This window comes from Papio anubis, chromosome 7 (genome assembly GCF_008728515.1).
Source record: "Papio anubis isolate 15944 chromosome 7, Panubis1.0, whole genome shotgun sequence".
NCBI lineage: Eukaryota > Metazoa > Chordata > Mammalia > Primates > Cercopithecidae > Papio > Papio anubis.
Genome location: NC_044982.1, coordinates 37,727,280 through 37,755,188, shown reverse-complemented (window position 1 = coordinate 37,755,188; position 27,909 = coordinate 37,727,280). Strand labels below are relative to the sequence as shown.

Here is a 27,909-nt window from a genome sequence, read left to right as displayed (position 1 = left end):
CGCATACCCATACACACCACACACACCCACTTCATACCCCCTACACCCACACGCATCTCACACTCCCTTCCAAGTTTTGTCACCAGCCAGGACACAGTGAAGGCTTCAGAGGCAGGGAAGGCCAGCATCGATGGGCATGAAGCCCAGGACAGACCCCTGAAGGAGAAGGGGAGAGACTGGAAGAGCGGGAAGGAGCTTTGGGAGGAGGGGAAAAGACCATAGCAGAGAGCTCAGCCTGACCATGGACACGGGCAGGTGCACACCTGCGGCTATCGGGCCAGGAGGCCAATCAAGGCAAGGGAGAGAAGCTGCTCACACCCTGGCCACGAGGGGCAAAGGGAGGGGGCACAGGAACAGCAGCAGGAGAGGTGAGAAGGACAAAGAGGAAGCAGAAGGAAGGCCAGAGGAGAGGCTGAGAGGGGCTGGGCAGGCTGGGGGGACACCTATGAGAAGGAGCCTCCAGAGGGGGCTGCTCTCCTGTCTCTGGTCCGCACCAGTGAGCCCTGGAAGGAAGTTCAGGAGGGTCTTGGATGCCCAACCAGGCAGGGAACAGGGCTGCTGCCAGCCCATATGGTGTCTCTGGATCATTTTTCACCTCTTCCCCAAGGGCACTTCTACTGGGAAAATGTCCTACTGATTTTGTTAGAAGACATTTTCACCGCCATCTGTAGGATCACTTTAGTAATCAACATTCAAATCTCCGTCATCCACTGCACACACATGGCACTCGTGGGTAGTCTGCAACCTGCACAACTGTCCATGGCAGCCTGGTTGAGAAGCATCAGGCAGGGCTCTGGTCTGGACTCCCTGGAGAAGGCAGGAAGACCTCTCCCTGCTCTGGCTGCTGCTAAATTTGCGAGGATGGCCTTGCTCAAGCAGGAAGGAGGGAGAGAAAGAGGGAAGAGGTCCTGGATGTTTAAGGAAATAGCAAGCACTGCCAAGAGCCGTGCTGCCTGGGATAAGGGCTCTTGATGCGGGCTGCAGGGAAGAAGCTGAGACCACAAGCTTCTTTCTCGCTTGTGGTATCCGCTATGCCCATGGCATAGGGACAGAGACACAGGAGGTCATTCAGAGGCTGGGTTCTCTGGCATCTTCAAGTGTCCTGGCCAAAGTTCAGAGTACTGTCCCCCTGCAAGAGAAGGAGGGGCTTCTCTAGTCCCTCCTTCCATCCCAGGGCCTGCTGCTGGAGTGTCCAGGGAGGACGGAAGAGATGGGCAAGAGGGGAGAGTGGAGGAGGCCGAGGGAGAGCTCACCTTCTGCGCACCCGAGAAGGCGTGGCCGTGACATGAAACATTAGGTCACACGGCCTTCCCATCCGGCCTTAGCGTGCCTACACATCTGCACAGAGAAGGAGAAGAGGTTGAGAGGAGAAAGTAGGCAGCGGTAGCAGCACAGAATAAACCCAAACAGCCATGGTGGACGGAAAGAGGACACAAGACAGACGGACAGACAGAAAAGGAGGGAATGAGCAGAAAAAGAAAAAATGAGACCGCAGGGGAGGGAGTGGGTGGGAGGTGAGCAGAGTCTGAGGCAGGGACGGCACAGGAGAGGTGGGAGAGGGCGGGGGCTCCCATCATGCATTTTTTTGTTTTGTGGTTGCTTTTTTGTTTTGTTTTGTTTTGTTTTGTTTTTTGAGACAGAGTCTCACTCTGTCACCCAGGCTGGAGTGCAGTGACACAATCTTGGCTCACTGCAACCTCCGCCTCTCGGGTTCAAGCGATTCTCCGGCCTCAGCCTCCTGAAAAGCTGGGATTACAGGCGCACGCCACCACACCTGGCTAATTTTTGTATTTTTAGTAGAGAAGGAGTTTCACCATGTTGGCCAGGCTGGTCTCAAACTCCTGGCCTCAAGTGATCCACCCACCTCGGCCTCCCAAAGTGCTGGGATTACAGGCGTGAGCCACCGCGCCCGGCCTCATCATGCATTTTCAGATGGTCACTCAGATGCCATGTGGAGGGTGGGAGATCTGCATGAGACATGAAGGTTCTGTGGACATGGTGATGTTGTGCTTCCTCTAGGGTCCTGCCTACCAGGGAGGACTGGGGGAGGGGGTGTGTGCTGCCTAAGCCTGGTGATGAAAACCTCCAAATCTTCAATGTCCGCAGCATGAACAGTACCCTTTAGTCGTGGTACCCCTGTGTGGTGTGGAACCTGCGCAACTGAACTTTAACCTCAGGCCTCCCAGAGCAAAACTGGGCCAGGACACTTGAAGGGGCTCACAGCTGCCCACCCCCTCTCCATTCCTCCCAGAGGTTCTGCTTATGTCTGAGAACACAGAGTGCAGCATGGCCGCACGGGAGTCCCAGGCAGGATACAGGAGAAGGCACTAGAGCCCAAAGGGGCTGAGGACAGATCTGCTAAGTCATGCCCATGAGCAGGACACAGGTGGGGCTTTATGATGCCTTTGCCAAGTGGGTAAGTGAAGACTGGAGTTGCCTCCCAGCATTGCCCTTCTAAGGGAACTCCAGCTGCTCTGTCAAGCCAGTGGCTTCAACAGACCTGGGCATGGAAGGGCTGCTCCTGTTCACCTTCCAGCCTTCCAGAACCTCCCGGGCTGCCTCATGCACACAGCCCTTCCTGCTTAAGCCAGTCATCTGGGTCCCAGAAAGTGGGGTGCTGCCCAATTTTCTTGTTAACAGTAGAAGATGAGAGAGAGAGGTGTGGGGTGGGAGAGGAGCTAGGTAAGAACAACACGCCACTTCAGAACCAGGGGCTGCCTCTGTCTGAGAGACCAGACCATCCAGATACCTGTCACCAGGAGAGGTGGAGGCGGGCAGGAGGACATGGTTTGGGGTCCAGCAGGAGGTGTGCTGGGCATGGAAGGAGCAGGGGGCCCTGGGTACCTTCTGGGCTCCAGAGAAGGCGTGGTAGAAGCTAGACACGTAAGTCATGATGGCTTTCTCATCCGGTCGGGCAGTTCCAACGATGTCTGTCAAGAAAAATCTGCAGTTAAAGCCAGCTGGTTCCAAGAACACCATACACCCCCGATGTGATGCAGAAAGAAGCTCACAATACCACCAAGTCTTCTTGCCAAAATGTGGAGCCCGAATCTAACCAGCCTCTGGCGTCAACTTGCGCTTATGGGAATGTAAGTAGAGGAACACGTGAAATGAAGCCCCAAAGAGGCAGACAAACCCAGGATAAGGAACTTGCTACAGGACAGTGGCCCCATTTCTGCAACAAGTTCAATGGCAGGAATAAAAGGGGTCAAAGGGAGGAGAGAAGTCCTAGAGATGGGAAAAGCTGTCAGAAACACAACCGAATGCCAGTATGGACCTTGTTCGGATTCTGATTAAAACAAACCAACACTCAAAGAAATGTCATAGGTAATTATGGAAATTTCATTATGAACTGGGTATCAAATGGAATTATCAATTTGCTAAATGTGAAAACTTCATCGTTGCCTAAGAAAATAACTCTATTTTTAAGGTATGTATTCAGAAGCATGCAGTAGTAAAAGGATGTGATATCTCAGAATTGCTTTAAGATACTTCAACAAAGAAATAAGGAAAAAACAAAGTGTGGCAAGACCTCAGTAGCCATTCTATCTGGATGATGGAAATAGGAAAGGTCATCATGCTATTCTTTCTGCTTTTGCCTGGGTTTTTACGTGTTTGAAAATTTTCCTCATGATATTTTTGAAATTTTAAAAGCTACTGGTGGCTTTGGGAGGCCAAGGCAGGCAGATCACTTGAGGCCAGAAGTTCGAGCCCAGCCTGGCCAACTTGGTGAAACCCCGTCTCTACTAAAAATATAAAAATTAGCCGTTGGTGGGTGCCTGTAATCCCAGCTACTCGGGAGGCTGAGGCAGGAGAATCGCTTGAACCTGGGAGGCGGAGGTTGCAGTGAGCTGAGATCACACCACAGCACTCCAGCCTGGGTGATACAGGGAGACCCCGTCTCAAAAAAAAAAAAAAAAACCACTGATGGGGCAGAAGGGCAGGGAGCAGTCTGGACCCCACCGTGGTCTTTTCCTGTCCCCATAACCCTTTTCTAGCCCCTCAGCACTGAGCAGGTGGGGCCAAGGAGAGCACACAGGGAAGTGGCCACGGTGAGTCAGGCTCCTCCCAAGGGGCAAGCACAGAGATGGGACAAGAAGACCCAGCCTGACCCCAGTCTGGAGCTGCCAGCCCTGGCTTCATGAACCCACAGACCCCTATGCTCCCAGATGCCTCCCTTCCCCCTACAGCCCCTGCTCACCCCATCCGAGATGCTCTGCATGGGGAGAGGGGCAATGGCAGGGTCAGCGGCCAGGAAGAGCTGGGTTTCCAGCCCCAGACCCAATCTTTGGTAAGGATGTTCTAGTGTCAAACCCTGAACCTGTCCCCATCCAGGTGTCCTGGTTAGCAGCATTTGGGACACCAAGGCCTTGGTAAGGAACAGAAAAGTCAACACTCAACTTGGGCCCCCCTCCTTCCTTCCCTACCCCACATGGAGCCACTTCCTCTGGCTGGGATCTGCCCAGCAAGGTCAGAACTGGACACTTCCACTACTGAGAAAGTCCAAGCCATAGTTCTCTAGCACCCTCCTCAGAAGATGCTAGAAGGAAGCCAGGGTTACAGATGAGAGCAAACACCATGCCCAGTCAGCCCCAGTCATAGCTGGGGCATAAAGGAGATGCCAAGCTCAGCCGTCCCAGAGACCACCCAAGGCTCAGAGAGTTAGGACAGTGCACCTCTCAGCAAGAGAAACTTCCCATCCCAAACTGTGTCGGACAACAAGGGCACACTTCCCCGCACCCCAGCACCTGCTACCCTGACTCCAAGGGAAAGATGAGAACCATCCTCAGGCAATCGATGCAAGAACAGCCCCTAAGCCCTTTGCAGAATCAGCTAACACCTCTCTCTCCAAAGCTCAGGGAACAATGGAAGAATCCCCAAGAGGCTGTGATCCCCATGCTCCTCAAATGCAGTTCCAGAAGACCAGGCCCTGCTCCTGTCCAGCCCTGGACTGTTGGGGTCCACCCCTTCTTAGCCGCTGAGTGACGGGGGGATGGGCAAGATACACAGAAGGAAAGCGCCTTTCACCTTCGGCATCCAGCATCTTGGGGATGTCCAGGTACTTCTCTGCCACATCAAAAGCTGTATTCAGATTTGTGAGTGGATCATCCTAGAGGGAGAAGAGGAGGAAGGGATGATAAAGTGAGAGCCACAGCAAGTCACTGGCTACTCCCAATTGGGTGGTCACCCAAACTGGGGAGCAGAGCGACTTTCTCCCAGCCCCAGCTCGATCCTAAGGGGAAAGTTCTAGATGTGGAAGGCTGGTCTGACCACTGGGGCTCACTGGTTGGAGGTTTAAAGCATTCTCTTTCCCCCTTCAAGCTTCAGAGTGTCAGGGAAATGGGGCGAAGTAGTCTGCAGCCTGAGTCGGGAGTAGGAAGGAGTTCCTAAGAAATGTGTGCTAGGAGCAGGGCACTGGCCTAGTCACCATCCATCCTGGCTTCTGGTTTCAGCTCTGCCTCCAACCAGTGGGACTCGTGGGTAGATAACCTGACCTTAGCTTCTCCATCCATAACTCAAGAGTTGGAGTAGGGAGCTCTAAACTCTAGACTAGTCAAGATTCGGAGCAGGACCCCTCTGGTGCTCACATTCCATGAAATTTGGAGGCTCCTTTAGCCACAGCTTTGGACTCTTCTGGCTTCTGCTACTTTCTCAAGAACACTTAGCAGGGATTGGCAAGGATGTTGAGAAGCTGTAATCCTTGTGCGATGAATGCAACATAAACGTAGGTGGAATGTCAAATGGTACAGCTGCTGTAAGAACAGGATGGTGGCTCCTCAAAAAATTAAACATGGGATTACATGGTCCCACAATTCCACTTGTGGGGAGATACTCAAAAGAATTGAAAGCAGGTTCTCAAAGAGATTTTTATACCTCCATTGTCCACAGCAGCATTATTCACAGTAGCCAGGAGGTAGAAGCAACCCCAGTCCCCATCGATGGACGAACAGATAAGCAGAACGTGGGCACACGCACAATGGAGTATTATTCAGCCTTAGCAAGGAGGGAAATTCTGACATACACTGCAACATGGATGAACTTTGAGAATGTTATGCTAAGTGAAATAAACCAGACACAAAGGACACAGGCCGGGCACACTGGCTCATGCCTGTAATCCCAGTACTTTGGGAGGCCGAGGCAGGTGGATCGTTTGAGGTCAGGAGTTCATGACTAGCCTGGCCAACATGATGACACCTGCAATTAAATACAAAACACCTGCTAAAAATAGAAAAATGAGCTGAGTGTGGTGGTGCGTCCCGGCTACTCGGGAGGCTGAGGCAGAATTGCTTGAACCCGGGAGGCAGAAGTTGCAATGAGCCAAGATCACGCCCCTGCACTCCAGCCTGGGCAACAGAGTAAAACCTCGCCTCAAAAAAAAAAAAAAAAAAAAAAAAGGACAAACACCATATGCCTTCACTTTTATGAGGTTCCCAGACAGAAAGCAGAATGGTAGCAGCCAGAGGCTGGGGGCAGGAAAGAAAGGGGGATTACCGTTTAGTGGGTACAGACTCAGTTTTGCAAGAAAAGAGTTCTGGAGATGGATGATGGGAACAGTTGTACAATAATGTGAGTATATAGAATACCGCTAAACAGTAAGTATATTTTAAAATGTTCAAAGTGGTAAATTTTGTTTCATATATTTTACCACAAGTTGTTTTATAAGTTTTTAATGCAGGGGGTAAAAAACCTTAGTGGAAGAGTTTCTGGCTGGGCCCTTCTCCTCCATTCTTGGTTCCCCAGACTAACCTAGAGCAAGCTGGTTGTGTCGGCCCAGGACTCAGTTTCCCTGTTTGCTAAAGGGAGAAATATAGGGTAATAAAAAGATAAATACATCATCCGGGATGTTTTCAGGAGGAAATTGTTCTAAACAGAGAAGGTGGGGTCCTTCTGGGAAAGTCTCCAACAGCAGCCAGGAGGGTGAACACTGACAAGTAGTCAAGGTCATTCCCATCCAGGGCCTTGAGCAGCAGCTGCCAGTGCTCAGGTCCAGGTACACACACACCCACCCCACGTGAGTCCCAGGGACCCCAGGGCCCCATGCCCACCCATGGCTGCTGCAGGAAGGAAGAGCCTCCCAGTCGGAGCCCCTCAGCCCTCTCTCCCTGTTCCTCAGCACCAGCTGGTCTTGCAACCTCCTTGTTCTCTGGAAGGGTGTTCCTGGTTCACTGTGTGTGCTAGGATTTGGGCTGGATTTTACTGATGATGATACTGAACTAAAAAGAGTGGAAGCAGGCCAGGCGCGGTGGCTCACGCCTGTAATCCCAGCACTTTGGGAGGCCAAGGCGGGTGGATCACGACGTCAGGAGATCGAGACCATCCTGGCTAACACAGTGAAACCCCATCTCTACTAAAAAACAGAAAAAATTAGCCAGGCATGGTGGTGGGCACCTGTAGTCCCAGCTACTCGGGAGGCTGAGACAGGAGAACGGCATAAACCCGTGAGGCGGAGCTTGCAGTGAGCCAAGATTGCGCCACTGCACTCCAAGCTGGGTGACAGAGTGAGACTCCATCTCAAAAAAAAAAAAAAGAGTGGAAGCCAGGTGTGGTGGCTGTGACTGTAATCCCAGCTACTTGGGAGGCTGAGGCAGGAGGGTCACACTGAGACCAGAAGTTCAAGACCAGCCTGGGCAATACAGTGAGACTTCATCTCTACAAAAAAATTACAACTAAAAAACAGAAGGGGGCTGGGCACGGTGGCTCACACCTGTAATCTCAACACTTTGGGAGCCTGAGGCAGGCAGATCACCTGAGATCAGGAGTTTGAGACCAGCCGGCCAACATGGTGAAACCCTGTCTCTACTAAAAATACAAAAATTAGCCGGGCTCCCAGCTACTCGGGAGGCTGAGGCAGGAGAATTGCTGGAATCTGGGAGGCAGAGGTTGCAGTGAGCTGAGATCGCACCATTGCACTCTTGCCTAGGCAACACAGCAAGGCTATGTCTCAAAAAAAAAAAAAAAAAAAAAAATGCTGGGCATGGTGGCTCATACCTATAATCCCAGCACTTTGGGAGGCCAAGACGGGTGGATCACCTGAGGTCGTGAGTTCGAGACCAGCCTGACCAACATGGCGAAACCCCATCTCTATTCAAAATACAAAATTAGCTGGGCATGGTGGCGCGCGCCTGTAATCCCAGCTACTCAGGAAGCTGAAGCAGGAGAATCACCTGAACCCGGGAGGCAGAGGTTGCAGTGAGTAGAGATCGCACCATTGCACTCCAGCCTGGGCGACAATAGTGAAACTCTGTCTCAAAAAATAAATAAATAAATAAATAAAAATAAAAAAACAGAAGGGGAGACCGAGACAGCAAAACAGGGAGAAATTGGCAGAGATAAATAAAAAGACAGAGAGGGATAGTGTGTGGGAGGGTGCTAACAGGGTATCAGAAAGAACCCCTGGACTTTCACCTCCCAAATGGCTGACGCTTCCAAATTCTTCAGAGTAAGGGAGGGGGCTCCAGAGCCACGGTCAGCACAGACCCCTTTATGTGGGGATGTCCAACAGCTGTGGAGGAACTGGCCACTGACACCCCAGCATACTCAAGCAGGGACAGAGATACGTGCACACCTGTCACCAAAGCCCATCGGCTGAATAGGAAGTGGTGATGATGCCTTCAAAAGATAAAACTGCCACCTCTAGGATATTCCCCCTTGGCCACGTGTGATTTGGCCACACAGCTTCCCAGCAGGACAGGAAGTTTCTCTCTTTTTTTTTTCCTTGCCAAGCAGCTGAGGAGGTGGGCCAAGGATCCTCTTCCCCCAGGAGGTTAGCTGGGGAAGGGCTGGCCCCTGCTGTGGAGCCTCTCCTTCAGCAGATGGGCCCTTCCAGTGGACAGAGGCCTCAGCCCCAAGCTTCAGGTGACGGGGCAGTGTGTGTGGGGCTGGCGGAGGCGGGGCGCAGTACAGGGAAGCAAGTAGGAATCTGCTCCTTCCCTCCCTCAAGATCCTTTTCGGCAGCTTGCTATCCACCCGCCCACAGCCAAGGGCCTGCCACCACCACAAGTTGCACAGCAGCTCCTGCCCCAGCAATACTAGACCTCTCCTGGCCACTGAGAAGCAAGACGCCCTTCCTGGAGGCCCAGGCAAGGCAAGAGCTACACCGAACACTGTGTTCTCCAGTGTCAAGGTGAAGTAGAGGCACATAAGTCCAGCCGCTCCTTGAAGCCTCCCTTGCCAAGAGATTTGAGCACAGATAGGCGACATTCCAACCCCAACTCCAGGTCACCAACTGGGGGCTTGGGAAGGGCCTTTCCCGGGATGGCCATGCCATTGCGGCCTCTTGGCACCAAGATGGACCAAGAGGGAACTTGGAGAGTGTGGTCAGAGGGTCCAGGAGGGAACCTGGAGAGTGTGGTCAGAGGGTCCAGGAGGGAACCTGGAGAGTGTGGTCAGAGGGTCCAGGAGGGAACCTGGAGAGTGTGGGCAGAAGGTCCAGGAGGGAACCTGGAGAGTGTGGGCAGAGGGTCCAGGACAGGTTTCTCCAAGGTCCAGGGCAGTGTCATCCAACCAGCTCAGACACTGAGAACCACCATGAGGCTAGAAACACAGCTCCCACTCCCACATCTGTCCCCACTCCACACATCCACTCAAGAAAAATCACTGCAGCTTCATGCTGAAGGCAGGAGTGAAACCAAAAGAAAATCCCCCAGCCAAACTTCAGCAATAAAGGAAACCAAATCCATGGATAGGATAAGCTGCCCAGGACCGCACAGGAAGTCAAGGACAAGGCGGGGATGAACTGTCTCTTAGAATATGTGTTTCCTCTTTACAAGTCCCGGAAAAACAGAAAGGAGAAACGTCATGTACCATTCCATCCCTCTGACCAAGCTGCTGCCGCAGCTGTGATATTTTTCCTGGCGGGCTGTGTATGTGTGCAAGAACACACACACCACGCACAAGGCTGATGAAGTTGCCCTAACAGGGAAGGTGTTTTTCTCTTCACTTTCAGTTGGAGCTCTGTCTGGCTATTCTAAGAGGCCAACACCGCTCAGGTTGGACCATGGACTGTCACAGAAAGGGTCCTAGTCCTGCTCTTTTCCCACCCCACCTGCCAGGGACCCAAAGTGGGAAGTCAGGTGGGCACACATACCTTCCGCAGCTTCCCGTAGTCAATCAGCTCGGGCCGGTGTCGGTGGATCAAGGCACAGAAGCCGAGGCCATCCTTCCAGCTGCCCGGGGAGAGAGAAGAAGGGGTAGGCTGGTAAATGAGGCTGAACAAACAGGCAGCCAAGCACTGACCAGGGCAAAGCAGGGGCCTCCTGGACTCCAGAGAGATGAACACAGAGCTTTCTGGGGCAGGAGTTAGAAGACAGGACGGGAAGGGACATTTGTTCCTGCCACAATCCCAGGCACTGGGGTCAAGACTTTGTGGCGGGGTTGGCAGGTTGAGATAAATCTGCCATATCCAGCCTTACCCCCAATCAAGGCCTATGGCTCTGTTCCAGAGCCCTGGGCTGGGACTTCCTGGACAATTTCCTTGGGGGCGCTCCCAGTAGCAAAAGCATCAACCAAAGTTATATCAGGCAGCAGCCCTAAGACACTGCAGGGAGAAAGACGGGGCGATTCAGAGGGATGGTGACACCCCCTTCCCAAGGAAAGCTACTTCTTCCACCAACAGTCTCCACTTTGTTCTAAAGCTGAGACTGAGCCAGTCAACGGGGTCTGGGAGCTCCCGGGGGAGGCAGCCTGGTTCTGAGAGAGCCCCTCGGACCCCAGCACTCACCTTATGTGGAAGTTCTGGATGTTGACGTTTTTGTAAGGGGCCGTCTTTCTTTGACACCACAGGAGCAGCCCTTCCTTGGCTGAAGTCTCTGTGGGGAAGGGGACGGGCAGCGAGGTCAGAGGGCTGACTCGGTGGAGGAAGGGATGCCGGCTCATGGAGGCCCCACTGTGACCCCCTGATGCCAACCCTCCTTCAGAGGGCTGAAGGAGGAGCCCTGGCCATCAAGTCTATTCCCTTGACAAAGTTTGAGAAGTTATTTGAGAAACAGAAAAAGCAAGCTGGGAAGTTTTTCAGAGCTAGTTGTGCTATACATATAAATTCTGAGATAACAGTTTTTCCAACTTCAAGAATTATCTCCCCCTACTCCTTTTATTCAAAGAAATGGTAATGATACAAAATAAGTCAGCAACCTCTATCAGGTTGAGGAGGAAGGTTTGATTGATCTGGGAAATCTACACATCCAGGGGTCTCCAGACAGGGGATCCCACAGCCTGAGGGGTGCACACAGCTGAGTGAGAAGAAAGCATTAGGACTCCTAGACAGATTTTGTTTTTAATCTAAAAAATAAAAAATAAGGTCTCCCTATATTTACTTCATGGATCAATACTGCTGCCCTGTGTGTGTGAAGGAGCCACGTGTCTGTGAGTTTAGGCAGGCAACTGAGGGGACTCACGGAGCTCCCAGCACAGAAGAAAGACTGCAAACCACACTACCCCCCGATATGCTTTGGCTGTGTCCCCACCCAAATCTCATCTTGAATTGTAGCTCCCATAATTCCCATGTGTTGTGGGAGGGACCCAGTGGGAGATAATTGAGTGGTGGGTGTGTTCTCATGGTAGCGAATAAGTCTCACGAGATCTGACGGTTTTCTAAGGGGAAACCCCTTTCACTTGGCTCTCATTCTCTGCCTGCTGCCATGTAAAAGGTCCCTTTGCTCTTCCTTGCCTTCCGCCATGATTGTGAGGCCTCCCCAGCCATGTGGAACTGTGAGTTCATTACACCTCTTTTTCTTTATAAATTACCCAGTCTCGGGTATGTCTTTACCAGCAGCGTGAAAACTGACTAATATACTCCTGTGTTCATGCCTGTGAATTGGAGGTTAAGGTACTCAGTGGACTGGGTTCATGAATGATCTCATTTATTTTCAATGCACCAAATGGACTTTAAAATGACATTCAAGGGTTCCTACAAAGACCATAACCACCTAAGCAAAAGCAGACAATTTAAAAATTGGCAAAGCTAGTGCTTCTACTTAGCTTAAGCTCTTCGTCAGCTAAATCATAAGAGTAACACAATGATGACTTCAAAGCTGACAGGAAGTCCACCCAAAAGAATCGAAATCATCAAGAAGGCTATTTGAGAAATGGATTTACTTCCACTGTCATTAACAAGAACCACACGCCAGGTGACTACTATGACCCTCTTTCCAACCACTTCAACCCTAAATACCAAGTACCCATAAACCAAACTTGGACCCCTGCATTGCTGTATCACAGAGTGTCAAACCAACATCTCCATCACAAAGTAACTGAATTGAATCCACGTTGTTTTTATTAAGAAATTCCTTTGACTAAAAATGTTTATGATGTCTATGGCATTAAAACAAACATTTTAAAAATATTATCTCCATCTCATCTTGTAAAAGTTTGTTTCAGTATGTGTGTTTTATCATACGCACAGCAATACACAAATATTATGCAAGATAAATACATGCATAGCAGACATAAAGCTCAAAAACTGCCCGAGTATGGAACCAAATGTAGAGATCACTTCTCCAGACTGTGACGGCCCTTGTAGATCTGTGAAGTGGTCACTAGAGGGTGCTAGGGGAGCAGAGTAGAAGACGGGGATAGCACCCCTCCTGGCACTTCCTCCCAGCGGCATTTCCCCACCCTTTCAGATGAATGACCCAAGAGCCAGGTGGGTTTTCCAATATACTTCCCCGTGGCAGCCTTGGGCTTTCCCAAAGTGGGGAGTTTCCCTGGGGCCAACACACCTATGATAATCAGAATGGCAAATAGTTCTTTTTTCTACATTGACTGGAAGAGAGGGCTGATGCCCAATAAATGAGCAAGAAGCCTAGGACACGGCCCCTGATGAAGGTCCATTGCCCTGGGTGCGGGAGTTCTCCAGGCTAAGCCCAGGGAGGGAGACGGGGTGGTGATGGCAGGATGGAACAAAGCGGAAACCCACCTTCCACGGAGATGTCCTGGATGGCAAAGCGCAGGATGATGGTCCAGATCATGCCCAGGGTCATCTTCACATTCCCATCCACGATTTCTACAGAAACAGCAGCACCACACATCAGAAAGGGCCTCGGCGGGGACAGAATTAACACTCCCTCAGCACCCACAGCACTCCATGCCCCACACTAGGAATCAAAGACTCCAGAGCTCTACTTCTAGAGGGAAACCGGATTTCTGCTTGTTTGTTTTTGAGACAGGGTTTTCGCTCTGTCACCAAGCTAGACTGCAGTGGCGCAATCATGGCTCACTGCAGCCTCCAAATCCTGGGCTCAAGCAATCCTCCCATCTCAGCTTCCTGGGTAGCTGGGACTACAGATAGGCCACCACTCTCGGCTAATTTTTTCATTTTTTGTAGAGACAGGGTCTTATGATATTGCCCAGGCTGGTCTCAAACTCCTGGGTTCAAATGATCCTCCCACCTTAGCCTCCCAAAGTGCTGGAATTACAGGCATGAGCTACCATGTCTGGCCTGGATGTTTCTTAAAGTTAATGCATAAACTGTGACAGGCGCTGGAAGAGAAGTCTATTTGGGGCACCAAAAAAAGGTGTAATCAATCCTAATTGGAGACAGTGGGTACATCGGGGAAGGCCACAGAGAAAGGGGCATTTGAAATCCTGATCTGTGTCCCCAGCTGATGAAGAAGAGGAGAGGATTTCTAAACAATCACAAATGTTCTGGCAATTCTGTGAGCTGGGGCTGTCTGGGCAATCACAGCTCTCAAAATAGCCACCCACATGTGGAAAAACCAGTGGAATCAAGAGACAGTCACAAACTTAAAGTTTTGTAAATTGCCATTTTGAACCATCCACTGACTCAACCTCACAATGCCATTAGTTTGGGTATTAAAACAGATTTAAAAAAAAAATCAAACAACAGCTTCAAGATCACAGCTAACAGATAACCCACTATATTTAGTCTAAGCAGCACCTTTTAGAGTTTTAGAATCTACAAGTTCTATGAAGTAGATTTTCTCTTTTTTTCTGTACCAGGCCTAATGGCAGGGAATACAACATAAATAAGCCCTATTTTAAGAAGCCCAATACAAGGAGCCATTTATGGTCTTGTGGTTGAACAAGTGATACTCAAGTGTACATTCCACACCCCTCACCACCTGCATCCAGACCAGGAGATAGTAATCTGGCCCATGGTAAGACATGCTCAGTTAAGAGTAAGGTACCCAAAGAATATCTTATTTTTTTCCCACCTACAGCATTAATTTTAGGGGAGACCCAATAGAACCATGAGAAGGATCCATTTCTAGGGAGTCTGACCCTACTAAGATTTGCATCCCACAAACCCCTGAAACAAGAGTGGATTTCCATTAAGGACAGTATACCCTGACATCTTAGCCCCTTTCCCAAAAGTGAAGGCAAAACTGTATGCTGCTCCATGACCAGCAGGGTGTAGTCCATGGAGCGGTGCTTGGCCACAGCCACCTCCCAGGGGCGGAGCAGGTAACCCACTGAGTCTTCATGGGATGCTGAGCAAAGGAAGAAGTGTCCACTTTGGACATGGAATAGGATGTAACCCTTCTTGCAAACAGGGAAGTAAAAATGCCCTTCCCAGAGCCCCAGACACCAGGGGAGCACAGTCCCACATCCAAGCACTTGAGTTGGGGAGAAACAGAGAGCTGTAGCAGCATGCAACCCCTTTTGCTACTAAGCAACACAGCCAGCCAGCATTTTGCAGTCCATATTGTGGGGAGGCAGAGCTACTCTTTAAGAATCAGTTCATAGACTCGGCAGTGGCTCAAGTCTGTACTCCCAACACTTTGGGAGGCCAAGACAGATGGATTGCTTGAACCCAGGTGTTCAAGACCAGCCTGGGCAACATGACAAAACCCCATCTCTACAAAAATACAAAACTTAAATAGGTATGGTAGTGCCTGTAGTCCCAGCTATTCAGACTTAAGTGGGAGGATTGCTTGAGCCAAGGCAGAGGCTGCAGTGAGCTGTGATCGCACTACTGCACTCCATCCTGGGCAACAAAGCAAGACCCTCTCTCAAAAAAAAATAAGATAAAACAAAAAAGTAAAGGAACCGGCTCAATAAAGCTTTGATATTTTTAAAAAAGCACTTTCATTTGTGATTTCTAATGGTTTAAAGAGTTCATCTAAATTGAAAAGACAAAAATACCAAACTCTCAATAAATAAGCAAAAGACAAAAAACCATAAAACATGAAATACAAATAATCAATTCATAAGAATGTTCAATCTCACTTATAATCAAAGAAATAAGATCACCTTCCCATGCTATTAAATTAGCAAACTTAACAAACAAAGTTAGGCTGGGTGAAGTAGCTCAGGCCTGTAACCCTAGCACTTTGGGAGGCCAAGGTAGGAGGATCGCTTGAGCCCAGGAGTTCAAGACCAGCCTGGGCAACATAGGAGACCTTGCCTCTACAAAAAAATGAAAAAAGTAGCCAGGTGCAGTGGTGCATACCTGTAGTCCTAGCTTCTTGGGAGGCTGAGGCAGGAGGACTGGGGATTGAGCCCAGGAGCTCAAGGTTGCAGTGAGCTGTGATAGCACCGCTGTACTCCAACCTGCGTGACAAGTCAAGACCCTGTCTCTTAAAAACAAAAACAAAAACAAAACCCAAAAAAACCCAAAGTTGAAAAACCACATGCCTTGATGTCAGCAAGGCTACCACATTAGAAGTGTAAATTGGTTTAAAAAACAATAATAATAATTTCTGGGAAATTAATCAATTAATCTGGGAAATAATTTGGCCACAAGGAGTATGCATCTTAAAGTTGCTCAACTTTTTGGTAGTAAAATTCTATCTCTAGGAATCTACCCCTAGTCAATGAAAGGAAATGCAGAGTAAGGTTTCTGTATGAATGCACTTGCTGCAAGGCTATATTTATCACAGCCCCGTACTAGAAACCTCGCAAATGTACACAGTACACAGAATGACCAAGTAAATCCCCAGACCCCATATCACCCTCTGCTAAAACCTCCACAGCTTCCCACCTCCCTGAGAGTCAAAGCCAGTGGCCAGCAAGGCCCTCGTAGTCTGGCCGCCTGGGCCTCTGGTTCCCCTTCTTCCCCCTGCTCTTCCTTCCCCTCCCTGCCTGCTCAGGTCTCCCTGCAGCTCCCCAACCCTAGATACCTACATGGCTTATCCCTGCCTCCTGCCAGTTTCACTCACATACCCTCTTCTCATGGACACCTCCCTTGACCACCCAAGTTCCTCCCTGCTTTGGTTTTCTCCATCTGACAGGTGTACATGCATATTTTCTCTCTTTCCCCTCTAGAACGTAAGCCCCTTGAGGGTAAGAATACTTCCTTCTTTGCATCATTGCTTAGAGTCCAGTATGAAGCCTGGCACAGGGAAAGCCCCCATCAGCATCTGCTGAGTGAATGAATGGGTGAACAAACACTAACCACAAGTGGGGGTATGGGCAGAGCTAACACCGGCCTGGGCCCCCTGAGAACACAATGGGCCTCAGTCTCTTCCAGGGCAGGGCCCAGGCCTGGGATGAAGTATGACAAACAGATGATGAGGCCAGGCGCGATGGCTCACACCTGTAATCCCAACACTTTGGGAGGCCAAGGTGGGACAGATCACTTGAGGTCAGGAGTTCAAGACCAGCCTGGCCAACATGGTGAAACCCTGTCTCTACTAAAACAGAAATTAGGCAGATGTGGTGGCACATGCCTGTAATCCCAGCTACTCATGGGGCTGAGGCAGGAGAATCGCTTGAATCTGGGAGGGGGAGGTTGCAGTGAGCTGAGCATGCCACTGCACTCCAGCCTGAGCAACAAAGCAAGACTCGTCGCGAAAATAAAACAAAACAAAAAAGACAACGAATGCAGCCATTAACAATTACATCATGAGTGCTTAATAACTTAGAAAAATTGTTCAACACGGGAAATGCGAAAAGCAGGTAAAAAATTTCATAAACAGTGTTTAAAATATAAGGGGAAAAATTTTTAAGCCTAGAAAAAAGCTCTGGCGGTAATCCCATGGTTTGGCCTTCCTAGAGGTGGGACTGCAATGCTAGCCCTCCCCTGGTCCCCCACATGCTGCCCCACTCTGTCACGGCCAAACTGCAGGGACTCCCGCTGGCCCTGACCTCAGTGCCTGCGGATCTGCCATCTTGGAGCCCTCCTGGAGGGACTGAGAGAGGCAGGTGGCTTCTTTCTTGGGTCTTGCCTACTTATCCTCTTCTCCTTCCCCAGAAACTCCCCAGAGAATTTTGCTTACTGAATTCTCATTTACACCAAAGACATAGTTTCACTCCAGAAAACAGGCACCAAGCACGAGCACAGAGAGTAGGGTGTGCTTAATTAGCAGCCCATGTACGCCCAGCCCCAGTTCCCACCTGACTCCCATCCCATTCACTCTCCTTCCCCTTCCCTGGCATGGCAGGTCCTGTATTCCAGGCCTCCGGCTTCTCAACGTTTGCAGCAGGGATGCCCCATCTCGCAGGCAGCTTTGTGACAGGGACTGCTTGGAAGGTTGGGCCCAAAGGGAGGGTTCCAAGGTCACAACTGGGCTTCGTGGGAAAAATCTTGATGACAGATTAACAGCGTCTGCCCTTCCTGGTCTACGGCGAGCTATGAAGCTGCTTGCATCGCCTGCTTACTAGGAACCTGTTTCTCCCTCCAGAGACACCGTCATCTGTTCAGTATTCAGATGGCAGAATGAATGCTGCAGAAATTCCATGTGACAGAAACTAGAACCCCAGGGGCCACCACCTCCCAGACCAATGCTGTGGTATGGCACCCATGGCCCCCTCCATCCTAAAGATACATGCTACCTCACTGAGACCACCTCCATGCTCACAGCACCCAAACCCTCAGGCTCTACCTGCCCAAAGACCTTCAAATACAAAATCCTTTTTGAGTTCCTTCCCCTGGTTAACTACATTCCAACCACTCACCCAGGCCAAGTCCCAGTTCCATGAAGTCTACCCATTCTAGAACCAAGTATCGTAAGGGAGACCTTAAGGATGTGCTCCAACCTCTCCCTGATGTGTGGAAGTTCCTTGTCTCCAGCCTCCATGTGCACACCTTCAGGGACAGGACACTCATGACCCTCCCAGAGCCCCGGTTCCATTTCCCAAGGCTCTGCATGTTATCCAGAGTCCACCTACCCACAGAGTACCTATTCTGGGCCTGCTTCTGCCCTTCGGAGTCAGCCAGAGGTCTTAGTCCTTGCACTGCATGATAATCCTTCAAAGACTTCGGCGGGGGGCTGAGGGGTGTCCCTGCTGGGCCTGGTCTCCACAGTCACAGCCTTCAGTAGCCCAGGATGGACAACCTGCAACGTTCCCCCGCCCCCCTTCCAGGAGAGTTCGTTCCAGGCGATCTGCCCGTCACCTTTTATTTATAATCTACATCAATAAACTCCATTTCACTTTTAAAAGCCCACAAAATGCTATTTGCTGCCTCATCTAGTTTCTTGGTTTAGCAGAGCGGCCACTGTGGCATGATCCTAGTGCTCAGCCGGATGGGAGCGGATGATTTCAGACCTGGAAGCCACAGCTGAAAACACTGGCTCCTCAGGGCAGGGAGAAGGTAAAGAATATCTCATTTTAAAGGAGGCTTTTTGGCTGGGCGAGGGGGCTCACGCCTGTAATCCCAACACTTTGGGAGGCTGAGGCAGGTGGCTCATTTGAGGTCAGGAGTTCACGACCAGCCTGGCCAACATGGTGAAACCCCATCTGTACTAAAAATACAAAAATTAGCCAGGCGTGGTGGCGCGAACCTGTAATCCCAGCTACTTGGGAGGCTGAAGCAGAAGAATCACTTGAGCCTGGGAGGTAGAGGTTGCAGTGAGCCAAGATCGCGCCATTGCACTCTAGTCTGGGTGACAAAGTGAGACCCTGTCTCAAAAAACAAAAAATAAAGGAGCCTTTTCAAAATATTGAGAGAAGCTAGGCCTGTGTCAAAGGAAAAGGGAAAACCGAGGCCGCCAGGTGAATCACCTTCCCAGCACAGCAGCGGCAGTGAGATGAGAGTTCACGCCAGTGTTCCTCTCACTCCTCACCCCTGAGGCCAGCACGGCAGGGGCAGGCTTGATCTGCCATCTCATTACTGAAGACAATTCCATGTGAAAGTTCTGTCCTGGGACCCGACCCGGGGAGGCAGCGCTGACAGGAAGAGGGAGACCTCAGCTCTGGAGCCTAACCCTGGGTTTAACCCTGGATCTGCCACATAGAAGCAGTCTGGCTCGGAGCCTGGGCTCAACTGACGACACTCTTCCATTCTAGCAACTTTTCTGAGCCTCAGTTTCCTTAACTGTAAAACGTGGCTGGTGATACACATCCTACGAGTCCATCGTGACGGTAGCAGGAGATGGCCCCTGTAAAGCATCCTGTCTGGCAACACAGAGCTGGTACTCGGTGAGTGCTACTCTCTTCCACCTTCCCCTTCCCTGCCCTCCTCCCCCGCTTTGGAAGAGGCTTTAAAGAAAAAACAAGTTGTTTTTTAAAATTTAGTTGCCAAATTTTTCTTTTCAAAAAATCTGGATTTCTGGCTTCTTTTGAAAAACCGGAAGATCTAGCAGCACCGGATCCACACAGCGGCAATTTCTTACATCCACAAGGTGCCCATCCCGCTTAGGACAGGATTCTGCAGCTCGCCACAGGGGCTACCCACCCCTGCCACTGACCCCTGAACCACTTCAGAAATTCCCTACACTCCCCTGCCCTGGGGGCATCTGAGCCTGCACCAACCACCTGGGTGACTGTCTTTGGCCTCCCACGCCTGCTTAGTTATAACTTTTTCTGCCAAGTCTTGAATTGCTCCCTAATAAAACAAACTGTTCTTTTCTTATAAGGCAGAGAACATCTTCCTAATCACAAAGCAGAGTATACTGCTATATGTAAATCCTTTGAACATTTATTGAGCACCTACTGTGTGCATCATGCTGCTAGGAGCTGGGGCCACAGGATGTAGAAACCATGCTTTCTGCCTTTGGGAAGCTCATAGCTGGTGGGGGAGATGCTGGAATCCACAAGGCACCTCCCGTGACCACCTTGGGCACTGGCCTGAATTCCAGATAAGGCCAGAGGTGAGCAAATTTTTTCTGTAGAGGGCCTGATAACAAATGTTTCTGGCTCTGTGGTCCATACAATCTCTGTAGCAACTACTCAACATTGCCATTGAAGCACAAAAGCCACTGATGATACATTAACACGGGTGTGCTGTGTTCCAATATTTCCAAAAATCCGAGTCAGCTGGACTTGACCCCACGCACTGCAGTTTGCTGAGCCTGTGTTAAAAGTTCTCCATTTGATGTATCAACAAAATATCCCTCCATTTCTAGAAGAGAGGGGACTGTAAGCTTCAACCAGAGAAGAGGTCTGCTCCTATGGACCTATCAGGAGCAAGACCCCTGCCCCCTCCAAGGAAAGGCCACTCTCTGAGGGCATTTCTCTGGTGTCAGAAAGACCTGCGTTTGAGTTCCGGCTTTGCCATTTATTGACGGCAGAACCTTAAGTAAGTAACGTAATCTCTTTAAGCATCTGTTTTCTTATGGCAAAATTGGGAGAATTAATTATGAGAGCTACCTCATAGGGTTGTTGGAGGATTAAGTATATGCCACAGAGTGAGCAATCCACTCTCACAGCCAGGGTGTGTCTCAAATGAGTGAGATTCGTTCGTTTTCAGGTCTCTGACCTCACACAGCAGGTGCCCCATAAATACTTGCTAAATCCACGGTCACAGGACTGAAGGGGCCTGGATAGAATATCTTCTGCCTGCTCTAAACGACCAACTCTCAATTTTTCAGAGCCACCACCAGGCACACAAGAAATTACACTATCTTCTTTTAATCATTAAGGACATCCTAGTAATAGCTTTTTTGGGAAGTGTTTCTAAGTAAAAGTGAAAGAGTTAGGAAGCTACACTGCAGGGAAATGCTATTAAAAATGTTCCTACAGACTTCAGTCTTGCCAGGACCCCGGGGCAGTCTCGGGGCAGCCTCCGGCCTCCACCAGCCTGCGTCTGCACACACTTTCCAGCCCACACACAAACCTTCTGCTCCAGGCAATGCTGTGCAGTCAGGCCTGTGGACAGGGGAGGGGGCATGCCACACACACCGAACTCCACAGAGCAAAGACGTGGCTAAGCTGGTGCAGGCATGGGAACAGGGGTCTGAGTCCTTGGTTTTGGGCAGCGCTGAGACCAGAAAAGCGTTGTTGCAATACAAAGCACCCACAGGCGACCAGATGCAGGTGTTGGGGACCCACTGCCCAATGCCCCCAAGTGATGCAGGGCCCAGGAGGCAGCTCAAAAAAGGCTGAGAGAACCAGGGGGGACAAAGAAAATCAGACTCCTTGGGGCCACCAGAGGCAGGCCTTACTCACCTTCGGCTCCGATGGACACCAGTTTGACGCCTTTGCTGGCTATGAAATCCAGGGCCTTGTTGACGTTGGAGATCTTGTGCACCCTCATCTTGCCTCGCTCTGGCTTGGCCAAGCGTTCACCTGTTTGGATCAAGAGGGAGGAAAAGGAAGGTGAGATGCTATGAGCCAGGGGCCAGAGCTACTATCACTACACCCTCATCCAAGGCACAGCTTAGCTAGGCAGGAGCGTGTGCATGTGTGCACGTGTGTGTGTGCTCACACGCCGCTCAGGGGCTGGAGAATGTCACCCTGGCAGGGAATGGAGGGAGAATCTACCCTGCCTCTTCTTTCTTCCGCTTCTCAGGTCCAAACCTGCTTGCATCCACTCAACATTTATTTATCAAGCCCCTATGCATGCCAGGGATTTGGCTGGGTGCTAGGAATAGGGAGGTGAACAAAACAGTTTCTTGCCTTTATGTAATTATAGTCCAGTAGGAGAGACAGACCTTAAACAGAGAAACACAAATAAATATATACAATGAACATATACAAAGAAAGATCCATGCTCTTCAAAAGAGGAGGAGGAAGAGGAAGGAGGAACTGAGGATTGGTCAGGAAGGTCTGAGTCTTTGCAGCCAGGCAAAGAAAGCAAGGAATGACGATCAAGGCAGAAGGAATAGTACATGCAAAGGCCCTGAACTCCTTTCTAGCCTTCCCTGTGCCCTGGGAGCAGGGTATAGGTTACTCAAGTATGAACTTCCCTGGTATTTAAATGGGCTGCCTATAGCAGAACTGCAGTTCTTGTCCTGTTATGCTGCCTCCCATGGGCACCCACGGCTCAGCTCCAGGTCAACCCTCCACCCCCACCTCCAGACTCCACACAGTAGCTTCTGCTGCTCAGGTTTCAAGGTCAGAACCTTCAAGAAAATAGAGGTAGAGGAGCTGGCTCTCCAAATACCCCCATTAAGAGTGCTTTTATCCCAGAACAACGAGCATCCAGGAGCCTCTGAGAATTTTCTAAGTGCAGCATGTGGCCATACCTAGGAAAGGGGTACATAGCTTTCAGGGTCTCTAAGGGGCCAAGGACCCCAAAAGGCTGAGACCCACCATCGCAGATCCTGGAACTCAGGCCCCTTGTGCCTGCCCTGATCTCCCGACCAGCCCCACTGTCTCCCCAGCAGGCCGACAGTCTGGCTGTGAGAGCTCCAGGGACCAGCCACTGGGATTCTGGGCTAGCCCACCCTGTCAGAGCAGCACCTCTCCAGGTGGCCTCCCAGCAGCCCGCTAGCTTCTGGAAGACAGCAGACTTCCTGCCACAGATGGGATCTGGCTGTCAGCTCCCAGGGAAGCACAGCTGTTTTTTAAATTAAATCAAGACTTTCCACCTGGGGCCCTCCCAAGGCTCTGGGGGCAGCCCAGCAAGGTACCCCAGCATTTCCTGTCCAGAGGAGATGGCACAGGGGCTCCCTCCCCACAGGATGGATGCAGGCAGCACCATGTCCCTCCCTGGAAGGCTGCTCCTGCTACAGCCCCAGCTCTTGGGGCCTGTCCAGCTAAGTGGAGTGCCCCAGCCATTCAGCAGCTGCGCACACTGGCCGGAAGGGGGCTTCTGCAAAGGACAGTGAAGGAGGCAAGGGTTAAACATGGGAGAACGGGAAAAGCTTCCCAGACCTGGGCCAGTGGTTCTCAAACGTCAGTCACCACAAAATCACCTGGAGAACTTGCTAATCTGTGGCTGTCCAACCCCTTTCCCCCTCTCACTAAGTTTGTGATTAAGAGGGCTGGGGTAAGGTTTGGAAATCGGCATTTTGACAAGCAATCCTGCTGATTCTGGCGTGGGTAGTCCAAGGACCACACTTTGAGAATCTCTGTAGGCAGCATCACCTCCTTCTCCTCATCCTGGGGCATCCTACCCATCTCCAACGATGATCAGGAGAAGAAGGTACCCCAGCATTTCCTGTCCAGGGGAGAACAGATCATTTCATAGAACAGATCCTCCCCAGCCTTGGGAAAGAGACACATGCTTCACAGACACGCACAGGTTCCCCTGGGCACAGGTCAGACCCATGCAGCAGGAACACACTGGGTATCATGCAGACAAGCCCAGCTCTGGGCACTCAGTCATTCTAATGTTCCCAGAGCACCACCTACATGTCTGGTGCTGTTCGAAGCACCTGGGACACAGAGAGAAGATGGCCTGCCCCAAGGAGCTGTGTGGAGCAGAGAAGAAAACAAGTGAACCAAAAATGATTACACTTTGTGGTAAAAGATACGGCAGAGGAATTAATGGGGTATTAGAGGTGCTGGGGAGCTGGGCAGGGGGTGGAAGGCGGTGGTGCGGGCTGGGCACAGCCCACTCAGATTAGGGGACAGAGGAGGGGTGAAGCCTTCTTGAAGGACACCCTCAAGCTGTGTTTTGAAGAATGATAAATAGTAAGGCCAGGTTTGTTTAAAACTGGGGAAGGGTAGTAGAGGAGGTAGGAAGCAGGGACATTCTAAAAGGCAGTTAGAGGCCAGGCACGGTGGCTCACACCTGCAATCCCAGCACTTTGGGAGGCTGAGGTGGGGATATCACCTGAGGTCAGGAGTTCAATACCAGCCTGGCTAACATGGTGGAACCCTATCTCAAAGAAAAAAAGAAAAGAGAAAATAAATAAAAAAATAAATAAAGGCAGTTAGAAGAAAACAGCATGGTGGCTTCTCAAAAAATTAAACAGAGAATTCTCATGTAACCTAGCAATTCCACTTTGGGGAATATACCAAAAAAGAACTGAAAGAGGGATTTTAAAAGTATTGTGTACACCCGTGTCCCAGCATTATTCACAATACCCAAAAGGTACGAACAACCCGAGTGTCCACCGACAGGTGAATGAACAAAATGTAGGCAGCCATTTTATATCTGTAGGGCATACATACAATGGAATATGATTCAGCCTTAAAAAGGAAAGGGATGGCGGCACATGCTCCAATACGATGAACCGCAAAGACATTCTAGTAAGTGAAATAAATCAGTGTCACAAAGGGAAAAATACTGTATGATTCTACTCGTACAAGGTATACCTAGAGGAGTCAAATCAGAGACAAAAAGTAGAATGGTGGTTGCCAGGGGAGGGCCAGGGGGAGCGGGGAGCTAGTGTTTAACAGGTGTAGGGTGTCGATTTCAGACGGTGAGGAGCCCTGAAGATGGACAGTGGTGATGGCCGCACAACAGTGAGTGCATGCACTTAATACCACTGCACTGCAACCTTTAAAATGGCGAAAATGATACATTTTTGTTATATATTATTTAACCATATACACAGGTTTTATCTGAAAGTAGAAAAGACTACTTTTAAAAAAAAGGGCAGTTACAGCTTGTGCAAAGGCACAGGGAACAGAAAGTGGATGTCATCTGAGGAGAGCTGCATGTTCCCCGCCCCCACCGCCAACCGGCAGAGGATCTAAGGTCTGATACCTTTTTGGGAATAGTGAGTTGAAAACAAAGCAGGTGCCAGCTCATGCAGGATTCCATAAGCTATGCTAAAGAATGTGGCCTGCAGGCTCAAAGCCCTGGAGAGGCACTGTGGGCTGAGGGCTGTGAGCAGGGAAGAGCGTGACCATATTTGGACTGACTGTCGGGCGAGCCCTCTGGCTACAGCGATGGGGGTGGACTGCCAGGAGGAGCTGGGGTAAAGGCCTTTATGGGATCATCTAGGTGAGAGTTGACACAGGCCACACTGACACCACAACAGTAGGAGTTAAAAGAAGGATTGAGAAGAAGGAATCAGAATGAACAGAACATCAGTAACAAGTTGCAAAGAAGAACTGTCTATGATCCCAGCTTGGGTGCAGAGAACAAGACTCTGGGAGGGAAAAGAGGTTTGCTAGGGCAGGAGTGACAAGCACAGAGTTTTGGACATGCTGAGAGGACCGTGTGGGACACTGGGGTGGAGACGCCCAGCGAGGTTCAGCATTTGAGAGGTGGCTCAAGGGAGAGGCCCGGGCTGGGATTAGGTCTAAGGCTCACTGGCATCAAGGTGAAGAGAAAGTGAAGACGGTAGCTAACATGGCCCAGTGTATCAACCAAGGCTAGACTCACAGGACTCCCACTCTTTACGGGATGGTAGCAGAAAGGCATTCATAAGCAGGATGAGATGTGTGTTCCAGTAGAGCTGTCCCTCCAGACAGCTGGACAAACTGGGGGCTGGGGAATGGCCTGGGTCACCTGGATACAGCTAGATAAGTAGTAATGGAGCCAAGATTTGGAGACAGTACTGGGAATGGCCTGGGTCACCTGGATACAGCTAGATAAGTAGTAATGGAGCCAAGATTTGGAGACAGTCACCCATGGTTAACATTCTTGGCCACAGAATCGCACTGGGGAGGAGAAAGAACCTCAGTTCCTTCAAAGCCTCCCTTTTTTTTTAACAAACAAGGATGCTGAAACAGAAAGGCAAAGCAATTTGTCCAAGGCACCTGGATGGCTGGCACCAGAACCAGAACACAGACCCACGCTCCTAGGGGGAATTCATACATGTCATCCCCAACTTGTTTCAAGAGTCCCAAAACCAGCTGCGCCCATGGACAGAGCGATGCCAAGGTGTCAGGCAGCACCAATAGACAGCATCTCGTCCTGGGCCAGGGTCCGCCTCACCTGAGATGACCTCCAGCAGCAGCATGAGCTTCAGGCCATCCCGGAAGTCCTCTTCGATGTTCTCAATCTGCGTCCCCGCCTTCCGGAGGTGGGAGTTACACCATGCCGTGAATGTCTGGGCAGAGAGAAGAAGGGCAAGTGGTCAGGGGACTGGTATTGTCATCCTCATTGGACAAGCTGTTTAACAGTGCCGGGGGGTGGGCGGTGGACACCTACTCAGCAGAGCCTCTCAACAGAGTTGCCCCACCATGGTCTCATTCACAGCGTCAACCAAGCACTGAGCTCCCCATAGGGCAGCAGCCAAGGGACCCTACACAGAGCCTGCTACATGGGTGGGAGCAAGCAGGATAGATGAAGCAGCAAATTTCCTTAACGTCCGCCTCCCAGCCCTCTCTCACAGACATCATGCACACCCACATTTGAAAATGCCACAATACCATTCTTATAAGTTACCTCTTAAGTTATAAGACTTAGTTTCAATCTTCACAGTTTTAAGACAGAGTAACCCAGAAGTAACATATTAAGCCCTGTTGATACCTTAGGGTAAATTAGTATATTAAATCATTTCATTAGCAGCCAGCTAAGAGAAAGGAGTAATAAGTTTTGCTGAGAACAGAATTCAGATGCAGGGTGTCAGGATAAGGGGGAAGAAGAGTAAGCACCCCAATGTGTATCTGTGTGTGTTTGGGGTGGGGATAGGGAAACCTTAAGCTGCAAAAGCATGAGGAGTTCCAGAAAGGGAACGTAAGGAGGTTAAATCAAAGACCATCAGCTTCATAGTTCTCTATTAAGCAGATCATGATCAGGTGAGGCAGCAACTAAGCCATCCTGTGCCAACAGCACCACCTGGTGGTTCAAACAGAAACAGGGTGTCTCAACAAACATGAGAAAAGCATGCATCTCAGTTTTACACACCTAAAACAGGTATCTCTCTCCAGTTGTCTCCAGTCTATGGCAACCAGAGAGAAGAGCTCCCTTGCTTTAGATCTAAATCATTCATTGGCAACTCCAGACTTCTCTGCACCAAATGGCACTACCAATTACATGGGGCTTACCCAACACCAGGGCCATTCACCTCTCTTCCCACCTGCCCTGCAAAATTCAAAGGGTGGGAAGAGTATCATTCATGTGATAGTAGGAACCACACTAGAAATACTCTTCCTCATGGGAAAGGTCACAGCCTCATGCTCCCCACCCCCTTTCTCCTGCCCTGGGGAACTCTGAAGTTGAACTGGCAATGAGTGGGCAGGAAGAGGGAAGAACATCACATCAGCGAGTATTAGGGGAAAAGAAATAGCTGCTTAGATTTAGAAGCAAAAGTTGAAGAGCCTGTGAGCAAGAAAGAGAACAGGGGGACAGGAGCTATCACTCCACACAGGCAGGGAGAAAGGGACAACATTATGATACCCCATGACTCTGGGCTTAATCTTTCAATCATGTCTCACTAGTAACTTACCACTACGGAATACCTGTCTCTTCCTGCAAACATATCTCCACTCTGCAGGCCAGCCTACTCCCATGATGAAGAGAAACAGCGTATTGTGCTATCCCAGAGCTTTGGGAAGACTGGCACACAAATCGGGGGTGGATGAGAGACATACACTGATTTCCAATGTCCTCTCTATCTTGCTTGGCTAACTCACTCATCTTTCAAGACTGGGTAGAGATATCACCTCCTCCAGGGAGCCTTCCTGATAGGCACCTACTATGTCTGGGCTGGACATACACCCACAGTACCCTGCATTCACCCATTATGTCTAGCCACTTGTCAGCTCCACACCCCCAGCCTGGGAGTGCCTGGAGTAGACACTCAATGTTCACCTTCATATCCCAGAGACCCAGGGCACAGAGTCAGGGGACACAGCAGTGAACTAAACAGCAAAAGTCCTTGCCTCTGTGCAGCAAACATTCTAGTGGACATAAGAATTGTGGAGCCAGGTGAAGGAACAAGTGGGGAACTGGATGCAAAGCTGAGAGGGTCCTGGGAGATCCAACTGTACCTTGTGGGT

At 50.3% G+C, this 27,909-nt stretch overlaps 1 protein-coding gene across 4 annotated transcripts in view; it reads right to left on the bottom strand.

Annotated features, from left to right (window-relative positions):
• ACTN1 (actinin alpha 1) overlaps positions 1-27,909 on the bottom strand; it is a 105,555-nt gene that overhangs the window by 23,777 nt on the left and 53,869 nt on the right. For all 4 annotated transcript variants that reach the window (XM_003901964.4, XM_003901962.4, XM_003901963.4 and 1 more), the window contains exons 2-8: positions 25,901-26,015; positions 21,289-21,408; positions 12,914-13,000; positions 10,721-10,808; positions 10,088-10,166; positions 5,029-5,110; positions 2,845-2,930 (exon numbers count right to left, since the gene is read on the bottom strand). In XM_003901964.4, coding sequence (XP_003902013.1) covers positions 2,845-2,930; positions 5,029-5,110; positions 10,088-10,166; positions 10,721-10,808; positions 12,914-13,000; positions 21,289-21,408; positions 25,901-26,015 — 657 coding nt within the window. The remainder of the gene's footprint in view (positions 1-2,844; positions 2,931-5,028; positions 5,111-10,087; positions 10,167-10,720; positions 10,809-12,913; positions 13,001-21,288; positions 21,409-25,900; positions 26,016-27,909) is intronic.